Source organism: Clarias gariepinus, chromosome 20 (genome assembly GCF_024256425.1).
Source record: "Clarias gariepinus isolate MV-2021 ecotype Netherlands chromosome 20, CGAR_prim_01v2, whole genome shotgun sequence".
NCBI classification, from domain to species: domain Eukaryota; kingdom Metazoa; phylum Chordata; class Actinopteri; order Siluriformes; family Clariidae; genus Clarias; species Clarias gariepinus.
In genome coordinates, this window is record NC_071119.1 from 22,560,128 (window position 1) to 22,575,399 (window position 15,272).

General features: G+C 36.1%; 1 protein-coding gene and 1 non-coding gene across 2 annotated transcripts; both read right to left on the bottom strand.

Annotated features, from left to right (window-relative positions):
- Positions 1-230: 230 nt before the first annotated feature.
- mnd1 (meiotic nuclear divisions 1 homolog (S. cerevisiae)) lies at positions 231-13,446 on the bottom strand. The gene is made up of 8 exons (XM_053480150.1): positions 13,356-13,446; positions 12,158-12,223; positions 11,298-11,355; positions 10,449-10,597; positions 9,655-9,729; positions 6,075-6,189; positions 2,623-2,667; positions 231-817 (listed from the first exon to the last, which is right to left on the bottom strand). The coding sequence occupies exons 1-8, from the start codon at positions 13,356-13,358 to the stop codon at positions 711-713; spliced, it is 618 nt and encodes a 205-aa protein (XP_053336125.1). The 5' UTR covers positions 13,359-13,446; the 3' UTR covers positions 231-710.
- On the bottom strand, positions 13,032-13,104 carry trnav-aac (transfer RNA valine (anticodon AAC)). The gene has a single exon. It is a non-coding gene; the product is annotated as a tRNA-Val (tRNA).
- Positions 13,447-15,272: the final 1,826 nt, after the last annotated feature.

Consider the following 15,272-nt stretch of genomic DNA (forward strand, 5'->3'; position numbering starts at 1 on the left):
AGTTTATCACAACCGTTACACTCAAAGACACAAAGTGTCTGTCCCACTCCGATTGCTTTTTGTAAACCTCCAAAATAATGTTTAAAGTGTGACCTGATTGACACAAGACTGTGCAACAGCCTACATTTATAACTTATTCACACATTATTTATGCATTAGACTAGAATTAAATCTGAAATATTATACTACTATAAAACACACTGACAAATGTGTGTGTGTGTTCATGGAACAAGTGTATTTACAGACCAAAATAATTAACGAATGTACAAAACATACAAGTATAGAACAGAACAAAAGTCCAACATTACAGACTGTTTAGCAAAAAGCAAAAGTTTTACCCAGAATTCATTTCACCATACACTCTTCTGAATCTAAACTTCCTTTTTTTTATTTTTTGAAGCTAAATATAACGTGTGTTTTTTTAAATTATTCTTAAATTTCTTTCTTTGCATTCAACATCAAAGGTTGTGTGATAACCTGGAAAGCTATACTATATAATATACAATATAAGTTGAGGGAATTATATTGGTTTTAGTCTCATAGATCTTAACTTTAGAAAGGGAATTCACCATATACAAACAAATTCACCCAAAGAAATAGAGCGCGCTTTGTATTTACAGATACTTCCTTGGACAGAATTTGAATAAGTTATAAATAACATGCATTTGCATAGTGTGTGTGTGTGTGTGTGTGTGTGTGTGTGTATAAGGTCAATCCAGGTAGTCAAAGTCTTCTGGAATCTCGAAGGCTTTATCCAGTCGATTATCATCCAAGCTGAATTTTTTCTTGGCCCATGATTTGATAGCAAACACGTTATCTAGAAAAGATAAACAGATACTTGAGTTGCGTTCAAGTCAAACCGGGATTTTTTATTGCGCAGAATAACAGAACACAGTTCTGAGAGTAAATAACTCCTTTATGTCCCTATATAATCTCCTCACTAATGCTTGTATTCCAGTGTTTCACTAGTGCTTGGACACCATCAAGGTAAAACGTTTTCCCTGTACGCCAGAGCCATGATTGGACTGGACTGCTTGTCTGACTCACATCTGAAACACTGGCCTCCCAGGAACTCCTTTACATGTGGAAATGGCTTGAAGCGAGGTCAGGACTGTACAGGCGGATGAGCCGAGTTCCTGTTACGTGCAAGCGGTGTTGGTGAATGATTGTGTACAGTTTACCACGTCTCTGTCTTCCGCAAACTGACAAGTTATCTGTCAATTTTTAAGAATCAGGCGTTCCACTCACTGAATGTTCACGCAGTAGGCTTCCTTGACCGGAATCGTCATACACGGACGTAATGCACTGCGGTTAAGAGCTTGACGTCCTTAAAGTCTAAGTTTTAAAGTCCCGGTTTGACTTGAACACCCCTCATACATTACTGGAATTTTTACTAAATATTATCCGTGATGAGCTCATAAACATAAACACAAGTGAATGAAGTCGGGAGGAATCAGTTCACCGACCAGGTAGAATAGTCTCCAAATTTAATAAATAAATAAATAAACAAATAAACCCAATGTACTGCAGACGTCCTGTAATATATACCGTAATAATCACTCAATCCCACATCGAACACAAGTTTACCAGAGCTTCTCCTAAAATGAAAATAGGACCAAGTCAGAAAGGGCGTGTTAAAAACAATATTGGAATTTGCCAAGCCGAGAGCCTCAGGAGAAACCGCACCTGCGAACCTACACCCACTAATTACCACCTGTAATGAACAAAAGTCGAATTGTGAATGACACTACGAGATCTGATGTTCCTTTTAAAATCCCCACACAAGATTTAAAGAGAACAGAAAAGCTAACCATAACGTTAATCCAAAAAAAAAAAAAAAAGGTGATATCTTGGTTCGATAAGTAATACCTTACTCCTTAGTAACCGTACACCTTAAAACACTCAGGAATAACCAATTGCCTTAAAAGATACAGTCCGTTAATCTTTTCAACATCTGCATGGAATCATTGCAATGCAATTGCTTTTATTGAATAGCTTGAGTGAAACCAGATGTTTACTTTGGCCCTTCAGTTTTCAAGTGCGGATCCACACAAAGGCAGCAGCAAAGGAATCCAAAAACAACTGGTGAAAATCGTCAGTTGCACGTCAGTTAAGGGATATTATAATAATAATAATAATAATAATGATAATAATAATAATAAAAAGAAAATCTTCCAAGGATCTGAAGATACCCTGGAGGCTGTTAAGTCCATCAAGGAAGAAATGGAAAGCACATGGCATGACCCAAAGTCTGACGAATGCGTGAAGAAGGAAGTAGAACTCCAACTTTTTCAGCCAGCACAGGAACACTACCATCCTGAATGTGAAACATGGTGGTGGGAGCATGGTCAGATGTTTCTTATCGGCAAGAACTTGGGTACTTTCAAGATTGAGGGAAGGATGGATGGAGCCAAGCACATCTGGAGAAGAACCTGATGAAATCTGTAATAATGGTTCTAATGACATGCCAATGACCAAAGCAACCATGACTCCATTGCTGGCTAGAAACGAGGGGGATGTACTGTATGTATATCGTGGGAAAGATCCAGTTGTCATGGTAACTAAGGAATCTTTCCAGTTTAAAAATTTTGCAGGATTTTATGTTGTGCAGCGGAAACTTACCAGTCCATCTGGACACGGCTTCCTTCGCCGTAACGTTCTCCTTACCTACAGAAACACATCAGTGCTCAGGATTAGTGTTTATTTTACCCTATTAACTATTAAATCCACTGTATTTTCATTGTATATTAAATCAAGCACAATGATTTGTTCAAGTGTGACTCAGAGTTACGATGCACTTCATCTGTAATTCGACTGAGATTCTGAACAATGTTGGCTTTCGAACAAACGTTAAACCTCAAAGATATTACACTTGAGGCCAAAAGTATTAAGACAGAACGGGCCAGATATTGAAGTTCTCACGAAACAGGGAATGCCACTAATTAGCTTAAAGCTATCTGGCTGAAGATTTGTGCTAATTAACTGAGAAACTAGTAAAAAAAACAGTTTATTCTGACAGTGATATTCAGATTCTGGAAATCCTCTTCTGTGCAGGTTCCTCTGGAAGTGATCAAGCTGGCATGGGTTGAACGAGTGACACCAGAGTACTGAAAACATGTTTTTGACGCTACGTCTAGTAAGATCCAGCAGGTTTTGAAGGATAAATTATTTCATAATGAATATAGATTGTTAGATAGTAATTCCATTGCATAAAACAGCAATTTATCCTCATTACTGAAAAAAAAAAACTAAAAAATGCCAATAAATACCTAAATTTTACTTTTGTAAAATACAAGTACAGGGTGATTCACTCGAAAGAGGCCCTGAATATTCTGTAATAACTCTCACTATGATGAAGCAATCTGAACGAAACACTGTACAATGTGCCCCTCAGTGTATTAAGCTTCGATCACGTAGGGATGATCGTGAATCGGATCGATAACATAGGCTTTTCTAACGATATGGAGAAAAGAGTCAGATACTGTCACTGGTTCCTTTATGTTCAGGAACATGGAGCCCGACATCTAAATGTGTTGAACAGAAAACGGAAATCACTTCCAGCCTCACATGTAATGCAATCGGTTACATATAGGTCACGGTATTTAGCGTATTGTTTTTTTTGTTCAGATTGCTTCATCATAGCGAGAGTTATTACAGAACATTCAGGGCCTCTTTTGAGTGAATCACCATGTAGTAATTATAATAATGATAATAATAACATAATAATGATAATAATAATAAGATAAACAAGAAGAAGAACAAACATCAATAACTAAAATTCATTTTAAAATCCTTCTCTTTTATTTTGGTCTTTTGTTCTTTACATTTTTCAAATTTTAACTTTTTGTAGATTTATGAAAAAAAATATATGGTTGACAAATAAAACAGTAAAATGATCAAAAATATTGTAACTATTATTAAGGACAATTTTGTTTATTTTACTATTTAAATATTACTGTTTTAATATAATATATTTTATGTATTACAATAATAAATACTATTTTAGTAATATATATGTAACTTTATAATTTACCTTTATATTTTAAAATTATATATAAATAATTATTTATAAAGATACAGTGCAGTTTATAACATTTTGTCCTACTTCTGAGATACATTCTTAATTTAAAGCTTTAAATTGTTTCTATTTATCGCCAATATAACAATTTAGCTTCTTCCTGTAGCTTGAAATAATGAAATTAATTTATTTAGTAACCATTTAAGGCCTAAATGTTCACCTTATATTTGTTTTATCATAATCTCATGAAAACCAATCATACACAACATATTTTATTATTTACGCGTAATTATGTTTTTTTCTCTTATGCACTTTATATAAAAAATAATTCATACTTTATATATCATTTCACTGCATATCAGTGTGTATGTAACAAATTAAATTTTAAACTTCGATATTCAAGACTTGTAGAGTTGGAACTTCTTTCAGGCCTAAAGCACAGACCTGCCTCTCTTCCACCTGACTAAACAGCACATTATTATTATTATTATTATTATTATTATTTGCTTGTTGTTGACTGACTGTGGTGACGGTAGTTAGGTGTTCTAGTGCGAGGCTTTAGATGAGGACAAGTCGAGACAAGCTGTAGCTCGGATCGATATGGCGTCACCTGACGACTGATTTCGTCGTCCTGGAGAGCCTGGAACACAAACACTTCAGCTGTCTTAATGTGTGTTTAGATCTTCAGCTTCTATAGTAACTTTCTATAGACACGAGTGCCATGTGACGGCTAAAGGGTGCTGATGGCTGATGTAGGCGTGCGAGACGTCTATAGATTAACCTGCGATAGTTATTAAGATATGAGAGAAGGACTCTTGGTACTGAGACTTAACTGGGTAACTGGGACTCGACTGGGTAACTGGGTCATGGTAAAGCGAGTCATTTCACATATGAACTCATTCCTTTCATCGTAACCCCGATAATCAGGCAAAAGCACAAAAGAGCGTTACGGAAAATGATGGAAAAAAAAAAAAAAGAGAAAGAAAGCGAGTGTGTGAGAAAGTGATTAGGTGACATTAACGCAGAATTAATTACTCACATTACCATTGATCATTTTCCCCCCTGGTCATTATCAACTCCATAAATAGCTTTTGAAGATTATATACACTACGAGACAAAATACAGGTACTATATAGCTATACATTTATGTCTAGACTCCCTGAAATGTTGTGAAATCGTTTTATTTCAATTTTTGTTTATGGCGAAAGCAACAGAAAAGGCAGCAGAAAGTGAAGAGTTACACGGGTGTGGTTGACGTGACATCATCCATGTGTCTGACCTTGTTTCTGCGCTTTGTTTGATTAAAAGAGTAAATACAGGGCGGCGCAAGCCTTCGCTAAACACATGGGTTACATAAGAACCAGGTGACAAATTAAAAATAAATAAATAAAATTCAAGCGTGTTAGCCAGTAAGGTGTCGTGCCCTCACGAGCCAGCACATTCTACAAGTATGCACTAGTGTGAAAGATAGTGGGGCTCATTTTGACCTCGGCCACGCCCATAACCACAGAAAGGATTCACTCAGGTAGTCCCAGACTTACGAACATTTGAGTTACAAATTTCCTTAGAAGCAGCTCACATGTACTGCAGTGCACCAGATACCAAGTTTTACAATCATATACAATATTTTCAGTGTGTAAGTGAATGTAGAAAATGTCCAAAATCCGGTATATTGTGTGTGTAAGTGTGTGTGTGTGTGCACGCAGGAGAAATTGGCCCCAGTGGTTTCAATAAATCAGCTTCGAGACAGAACGCTCATTTCCTTAGGTGTGGTCACAGTTTTTGGCAACATGATGTCAGTGTGGAAAAAGGGGACAGAGACTTAGTCGAGTGGACTGGTACTCACCTTGTCAGAGTTAAGAACAAATCTGACTTATGAACGTGCTCCCGGGACAAAATTCATTCGTAGGTCAGGGACTACCTGTATCCTGTATAAAGAGTCACAGGGGGGCCTGGAGCCTATCGCAGGATAAATCTATTCTTTCACTCATGACAACTTTTAAATCTGTCGCTTCTGCGGAATTTTTGAACTTCATCTGTGTTCCCGCGTACTCACGCATTTCCTCCACCACCTCCGGGTCACACTCCTTATATTTCTCCAGCTCGCCACGCAGGGATTCCCTCTGCTGTCTTAGAGACGTGAGCTCTTTATGAAGAGTCGCCCTTTCCTCCTAAAAACACACACACACACAAGCCTGTGAGAATAATCAATCAATCAATCAATTAATTAATTAAACTCACAGTACTAACTTTATAATAAGTCAATTCTTAGAAAAAATATTTTAAAGACTGAAAATACATGTTTAGCTTGTTTTTTTTTATCTCTTCATTAAAGTAAATAAACCAGAAATTGCTATGTAGTAAAGTAAACAAAATGCATTAGAGGTTCGTCATATCAGATAGATAGATAGATAGATAGATAGATAGATAGATAGATAGATAGATAGATTCTAGATTAACAAAGTCTCTCACCCAGGAGTATTGATTTATTGAACCGTAATGAACTCAGTAGCACCAGGAGGGTATACCCTGGATGGGGTGCCAAACCAATCTGAAGAAGGAAACCCATAGACACGCAAACTCCACACACAGACCTGAGGTGGGACTCGAACCATCACCGCCTGGATGTGTGAGACCACAATGCTAACCACCACCCTACCACGCCTGTGGGAGCACACGCGGCATCATTTTAACTAGAAACAGACGTCCAAAGTCGGCTAGAATGCACATTTAAACGATACTTAAGAGCTCCTTTTAACCTTACATGGTCTTATAACTCTAACGACACAGTATCATGTATGTCACTCGCTGTAATCTGTAATCGCTCTATACAGTATATTTAGGTTGCACAGATTGCGACCTCTGGTGTCCAAACAGTGTAAGTGCATAATCAGATGCATAAAACAACAGAATGCTGTGTTCCAAGATACGCCGCTTTTGTGAAGTTTAGGGTAGTCCTGTTGAAAGTACCCGTTGTTGTCGGTTAAAGAGCTTGTAAAAAGAGTTCAAAGGTTCAAGCTAAAAAGAATCTGATCAGCTTTAATGTCATAATGTGATATTATTATTATTTCAGGTTAAAGCCCAGGTACGCCAGAACTCTCTGTCTAACTTATTAATACAAAGAAATGACATTCTGGAAGGTTGAGTATCTTACGCCTTGTTTACACAAAGTTGTCCTTCATTCGTCGTCGTCAGACAAATACACCCCCTGTTCCGTAATCGGAGAGTGAATCACAGATGAAGATTGAAAGATGAAGATTTGCCTTACAGCGACTCCAGCGTGTTCAAATTTACTTATACCACTTCAGCGGTGGAAATGTGAACTAATCCCAGTAAAAATATTTAGTTAATAAACATTTTCTAATTGATATCTATTGTGTTTGTTTACATTCAGCAAGTATCTTATTAGTATCTTATTTCGGAGTAGATTATTAAATCCAGCACATAACTGTTCATAACATCGCTTTTACTTAACATTTTGATTTTATTTATGGTGCAGGTTAAACTTCAGGCAGAAATCTAAGTACTGGAGAAGTTTAATTAAATTCTACACAGACAGTTTTGAGTGATGCTGTGACATAATCTGTCTAGACAGACATTCAGACAGAAATCTTGGGTCTTGGGTCCGCCAACATATGAAACGTAAAGATATCATTTAAAAAAAAAAAAGACAGTTCTGACCAACGTACAGACAAAACCTCTCTTTAATTCACTGTATATACTGTAGATTACTGTCAATTTCCTAATTGTCCTAAAGGCGTAAAAACTTTTGCACAGTAAATTCCTGCCTGATAATGTACAGTAAATCAATGTTGCAGGTGCCAACAAAAGATTTCCACTTCACCGTTAATCCCATTAGAGTACGTAAAAACACTGTATTGATGTTGATTAAGGATTTATCAGGGATTTAAAGGCCAAAGCTAAAACGTCTATATATATATTGACGGAAACTTTAAAGCATTTATGTAAGTCACTCTGGAGAAGGGCGTCTGCCAAACAACTAAATGTAAATATGTCACTGTTGTTGTTTTTTTAATTTTATCAATGAAAAAAAAACATTTGTTGTAATTGTTCTGATGGGTAAATCAAAGTTTTGCATTCTTTTCTTCAAATATAATCTTACACATTATTTCAACATTACTTCATCAAAAATAATCAATAATTAATAATCACAAGTGTCATACGTATAGAAAATACTGTTAGAACGAATAAACATTAGAATTTACAAATGCTACAACACACTGTGCAGTGTCAGTCCAAAGTTTAACCTTGTAGCAGCATTACAATAATATTATTTTAAATAGTCAGCACATACTGTATATTTGTATTATTTTTGTTTATTTTGTTTTGTTTACTTCGAATATATTTTTCTACATTTTTACAAACTGATCAGTTAGGAATAATTATTCCTTTTGCTCATCTGTATTAAATGATGCTAAATTAGGGCTGCAACTTACAACTATTTTGACAATTAAAAATAATCAATTGATAATTCGATTCAATTAATAATTAGATAATTTGATATTCTATTATTAATTGATTTATCTATCGATAATTTCGACAACTGATCAATTAATCGGATCATAAAATAACCGAAGATCAAAATACCTGATAATTAATTAATCAATTATTGAAACGATCGATTGATCAGCGGGCGATAGAATAGGCGAATAAACGGCTGTTCCGATAATCGATAGATTAATCGATCATGAACTATCTTGGTAATCGATTAATCAATTAATTACTGGAATGATGTATTAATCAACAACACAATATAATAGTCGAATAATTAATCATTCCAATAAACAATAGATTAATCTATCATTAATTCTCTTGGTACTCGATGAATCAATCGATTATTGGAATGATCTATTAATCAACCGAACAGTAGAATAATCAATCATTTAAAAATAGATAGATTAATCAATCATTGACTATCTTGATAATGGATTAATCAATCGATTGTTGGAATGATCGATTAATTAACAGGCCAATTAAATAGTCAAATAATCGACCGCTCCAATAATTGATAGATTAATCTATAATTAACTATCTTGATAATCGATTAGTCAATCAATTATTGGAAAAGCCGATTAATCCACAGGATAATAGAATAGTAAAATAATCGATCGTTCTAATAATCGACAGATTAACTATCTTGGTAATTGATTTATCTTTTGGAACGACTCATCGATTAATCGAATTACAAATAGTGTGTTTAGCCAACATCGCTTATTTAGCGATCAGCTTTTTAATTTAGCTTGAAGTTGGTTTTGTGCATGTGGTTACTAACAATGAAGATAATAAAGATAAAAGCTTTCCTCATAAACAAAATCTAAAACCAAGGACAAGCAAAGTAGCAGCTATAAAATCTAACTAGCTGAAAGATGGCAGATGGTAATTATGAGTGTTAAGTTGAAATGTTAAGAAAACTGAGTCTAACCAGTAAGCCAGTAAAAAAAGCCAGTAATAAGGTGCGCGTGTGCTTTCGTATTTTCACTTAAAAAGGTTTTTTAAGAGAAAATAAAAACCTGACTTATAGCAACACACAGGCAGTGGTTATCCACATTCTCTCCATTCAGTGTGAAGCTGAATGTGTGTGTGTGTGTGTGTGTGTGAAAGACGGAGGCTCGTACAGTATCTTGTCGTCCCTCTCTGGCTTTTTTAACGGCCTGTTGAAGAGTCGCTCGCCGCTGCTTTAAGTCCTCATGCTGCAGAAAGAGATAAAAGTCCTTAATGTTGTTTTAGAGTAATACATGTACAACTGGATCTAAATGTGTGTGTGTGTGTGTGTATGTGTGTGTGTGTACGAGGATAAGTCAAAAATGAAAGGAATAATATTGTAGAAGATTATACGTCATAAATGTTTAAGTGTGTTAAGTGTATGAGAAAACCTGTTTGGAAAATCGAATTCTGGTCCGAGAGATGTTCATGCTTGCTTTTGTTATTGTTTCTGTCAATCGTTCTACACGTACGGTTGGGCGGATCACGTGTGGTTATGAGAGGTGTGGCTTCAAGGTTTAATTTTATAAAAAAATTATAAAAAAAACATAAATACATAAATCAAAAGTCTAAGCTAAAGTACCTACTTAAAACATTCATTTTAATTTGAAAAAGAAGACAAAAAGAAATATATTGCGCCTTTTAATTACAAACCTTATACCTTATAATTATAAATATCAATAAGTATCAAATATTGAACTTGGAATGTTAATTAAATACTTGATTGTTTTGGTGGAAATTCCTTAATACAGAATATCCTAAATAAGAAAACATCTCCCAGAAAAAAAAATATTATAGATATCTGCTTAAAATTAAAACAGAAGTACATACAAAATAATAATAATAATAATAATAATAATAATAAGGGAAAATAATTCCAAAAAGACATTAAAACTAAAAAGTGCTAGAGTCGCACCATGTTTCTCACCATTTTATCCAGATCCTCCAGTTTGCGTTTGCGGGCGTGAAGAGCTTTACTGGGAAAAGCCCAGAAATAGTTAGAGGTTCCGACTCTCTCAGAGTCCACCATGTTGTCGTCCACCAGGCTCTGCAGCACTTCTTTCACTGACATGGGAGCTGTAAGGGGCACGACGCGGCATCACAGACAGTTATCACAGACAGCGTTATCACAAGGTGACACATTTTAGGTGAATTTAATAAAAATGGCTTTTAATTGCTAGATTACAGGAGGGAAGTAACACGGGAAATCTGCCCACTAGATGTTTCATATAGAGATTTCAAAATCTATGATAACACTTGAGATGTTAACATCAAACATCAAACACTTTGTACAGGAAGTCCCTGATTTACAAATATTCGTTTAACGAATGTCCGCAGATCACCAAAAATGAACAAATCACGGGAAAGTAGGTCACATGTATTGTACAAAAAATGAACACTGCATGTATAAAACATTAAATGTATAAAATGTCCTGTATACTGTATGCGTGTGTTTGTCTGCGGGAGAAATGAGTCTGCCTCACTGGTTTCAGTGAATCAGTCCAGGAGCACAATGATAGAAAAAATGTCTGTCCTGTAAAACTGTCATGTAATCGTACTTTGGGAAAATCCTCAACTAAACAAAGTCACAGTCCAGTACAGTGAAAAACGGGTCTAAGACAGAATGATTAAGTTTGTTGGACTTAAAAACAAATCCAACTTAAGGACATGCGCCTGAAACGAAACCCTTCGTAAGTTGGGGACTACCTGTATCAGTAAATCTCTGATTCATGCTGTGTACAAGACTTTTTCTTTCGCGTTGTTGGACATTACTCACTGATTCCTTTGGTTTTCGGGGCGATTTTTTCCATGTCCTTTAGCTGAAACACATCTTTCTGGGGGAGAAGACAAAAACAGTTTCCACTAAAAATTCACAAACAGACATGCAATATACAACACATGCAATATTGTTATCATAAACACTTATATCCTTGGGTCAGGGTTAATTCGTACAGAGATAGAAAAAATGTAGAAAATGTAATTGAGAAATATCACACTCAAGGTTGTGAAGATATGACACCCATGCTGATATTCAGCACAACAGCATGACCTCGAGAGTGATATTAAACTAGATCTCGCCGCCCCGTCCTCCCAATCCCTTGTTCCACACACCAAGTAGTGCCCTTGATCAAGTGTTAGAGAGGGATTTAGAATTCAGCCTTGTGTTACCCAAGAGTTCTTTTTGTAGCTCACGTTAGCCGTGAACAAAGGACAACACGGACAGTTCAGAGGCAATATAGAAAGACTTAGATGCGATTACTAAGGAGATCAAGTGTTGTTTAAGACGACATAACGTTATCAGATGTGTGTTCTTACTGAAAGTGCTTCTGTAACTGGTTGTGAATGTGGGTTTTGTCAGGCAGCTGCTCTCTCCTCAGTACTGCGGACCGTAAAGACCAACACTTACCCACACTGTCGCCCACAGTTAATGATTGTAGTTAAATAACAATTGTTAACTCTTGTTACCTGGGACACGGAGGAATGAATATGGTAAAACGTTCCAGTGCTGTAACATTCTATATCAGCACTCATGGAACGTCTTCACATCCAATCAGATTACTCAATTGGAACTAACTCTTGTACAATACTAAATAAAACACACATACAGTACAAATAAACAAGACTGAGCTTGGTTACCGTTTCGAAGAATATCTCCATCATACGGCTTCGCTTCTCCTCCAGACTGAGGCCTTTCTTCTTAGACTGTTTGGAGAATATAAAACCAGTGAAAATAAGTACACGGCAAACAAGTGCTTACGTAATCTATTGAAATATTCTGTGCATGCTGTATATAAAGTATTAGGGCATTTATGAACTTATTAATTATCATATTACCTTATTAATATAAATAATTTTATAGTTAACAAAAAAGTCCTAGAAATCCCTGGTTTAGCGTTAAATCTCTATTGATTTCATATCTTACTTCATTTACATGTTTTTTAAATATTGTTTTCATATGTAAAATTATGATTATAGTGTTGTAAATTGGTAATATTGGTAATATTTTTGGGTGGCTGGAACGGATTATCTACATTTACATTATTTCCTATGGGAAAATGTGTTTTGCAATACGAAATTTCCACTTTAAGAACTCTTAAAGATTAAATTCATGTGCCGTGGTACTTTGTCTGTATCTGTAAAAATCATGATGCTTATAGAATCGCCGCGTAGGTACCGTGATTATATTGAATCAGGTCGTCACTGGTGACTCCCATCACTGTTGAAAATACTTTTCTGTGTTTTTTTTTATATTTAAAATATACATTTTTTTTATGTTATTACAATTTATTTTATCAGATTAAATATTTTAATTATAAATAAAACAAATAAAACTTAAATGATTGATACAGGTATTGTGATTCTTTCAGGTAAAATATACACAGAACACATATTTGTGGTAAATATACAGTTTAGGATCAATACTTAACGTTTTAGTGAGGTAACATACATTTAAATAAACAATTTTTTTTGTTAGTTTGTTTTAATAATGTTAGAAAAATTATTTCCCGCTTGTTCCCGCCCGGTTTCGAACCGAGGACCTTTCGCGTGTTAGGCGAACGTGATAACCACTACACTACGGGAACTGAGCTGTACACATGCCGAACACTTCTGCCTTTAAAGCTTGAACACTTCCTGCTATTATAACGATATAACTGGTGATATTTCATCTAAATACTTATGACGTAAATGTTTAAATCTCTAAATATTACTTTTAACAAAGCTTAACCGGCTAGAAACAAATTTTTTCACACTTCTCTACGTGGCCAGCTCGAGCTCTGCCTCTAAAATTTGAACCGATCAAAATTTCACTACCCACCATTTCTAACAAACTTACCATTTTTCCTAAATTAAGTTTGACCGAGCTCTTCTGGTAGAATTGTTGTTTCTGTTGTTCTCGTTCCCGCCAACAGTAAGTCTCAACAGCGTGGTGAATCCAATGCGCATGCGCGCTACGCGGTGCAGCACTCTATTCCAGACACAAGATGGCCTTGTGACTCATCATTTTCTCCTATCTGCTACTGCTGACTAGGGTTTGGCTTCAAAAATTGACATAAATAAATGACTGACAAGAAAAATAAACATGGCAAACTAATGTTTTGTGGGCCTAAAGTCTATTTATGTGGTTTTATTAAAACAACATTTTTTAAAAATCTACCTCAGTTATCAGCTGTGGGCATGGCAGTATAGGCATGGCGTATGGGCATGATATTAGCCTACAGCAATCTTATCCTCGTCAGTGACTCCTTCTTAACCATAGATGTGCATTTTTGTTTTGTTTTGTTTAGATTAAAGTTGTCTGTGGTGTTTTTTTTCTTTTATTTAAACCCAAAGTTATTCGCCACAAGCATCTGCCGCGTGAAGACGAACGCCGCGGTTGGCTAGTCAATATATATATATATTTTTTTAATTCAGTCATTAATGGAAAGTTTTTTTACATGACTTGAGAGGGCACCTTTCTCAGTTGCACAGTGGTGTCTCCTTGCACCTCTAGGGTCCGGGTTTGATTCCTGGCCAGGCTTGATTCCCATCTCTGTGTGCATGGAGTTTGCATGTTCTCCCCCTGCTTGGTGGGTTTCCTCCCACAATCCATAGACATGTAGGTTAGGTTAATTGGTGTTCTCAAATTGCTCGTAGTGTGTGTATGTCTGTGTGCCATGCGATGGATTGGCACCCTTTCCAGGGTGTACCCCGCCTCGTGCCCTAAGTCTCCTGGGATAGCCTCCATTCCCCCGCGACCCTGAATACAGGATTAAGCGGTAATGACGATGGCGACGACAACCTCTCTCAGTCTTCAACCCACCTCACCTTCATTTTATATTCTCTAATAATATCTTATAATGATTAAAGTCTATTAAATGTTAGCAACTAGCCTAAGTGACTAGTGAATGACCGTTTTATAAAAGTTGCAAAGTTAACAGCTAAAGAAAATTATGAGTTTTTACCCAGTGTATGAGTGCTTACTGTCATTGGAAAAAATACTACATTTTACGATGGTACATGCAAAGAACTATACAGGGTACCAGTGGAGGTACTATGGCACTTAATCGAGTACCATGGTAGTACTATGGTATGTGCCACTGTACTTTGGTGAATATACCACAAGTACTTATTGGGTACCATAAAATCTATAACACATTTTTTACACAATTCTGGTATGTAGTAGAACCATGTACCAGACAATGTAAGTGTACTACAAAGTACGTATCATGGTCGATCCATGTAGTATATCAGCAAAAAAATTGTTTTTAACATTAATTTAGTTTAATAACTTTTGTATCTGTCATACAAGGTACAACACAGGACAGTCTGCTTAGCTCAGCCTTTCTTGGACAAGCCTCAGCAACGCATCTGCATTTCAAAGACAAGCCTTTTGAAGACAACAAAGCCCGCGAGAAGACCAGTGATTTAAAAAAAGAGTGAAGAAAGCTATGTACTGTAACCTTTAGAGACTTCAAGCGAAATACAGTCACCACTGAACAGCACCTTTGGGATTAACTTTTGTCAGTAGTTAAGTCGAATCGTAATTACGTCACTTCTTCTGTGAGCACGATTGCATACACATGTTGCACCCACCATGCTTGGGAGCGCATGAATCATTCCCGAGACCACCACTGCAAGCGATCCAGGGATCGGTACGCGAGCATGGAACGATCCAAACATATTCCTGGTCAGAGTTGGTTGTTGGTGGTGACAGGTCCTCGTCCTCTCCAGCAGGTCTTGGGTCTGCCTTGGCGTCTTTGTCTAATAGCTG

Excerpts from the sequence above, each read along its gene's own strand:
- mnd1 (XM_053480150.1), bottom strand. Across the intron at positions 10,598-11,297 it reads CCCGAAAACCAAAGGAATCA|CTCCCATGTCAGTGAAAGAA; the intron begins GTGAGTAATGTC and ends TGCCCCTTACAG. Across the intron at positions 2,668-6,074 it reads GGAGGTGGTGGAGGAAATGC|GTAAGGAGAACGTTACGGCG; the intron begins GTGAGTACGCGG and ends GTGTTTCTGTAG.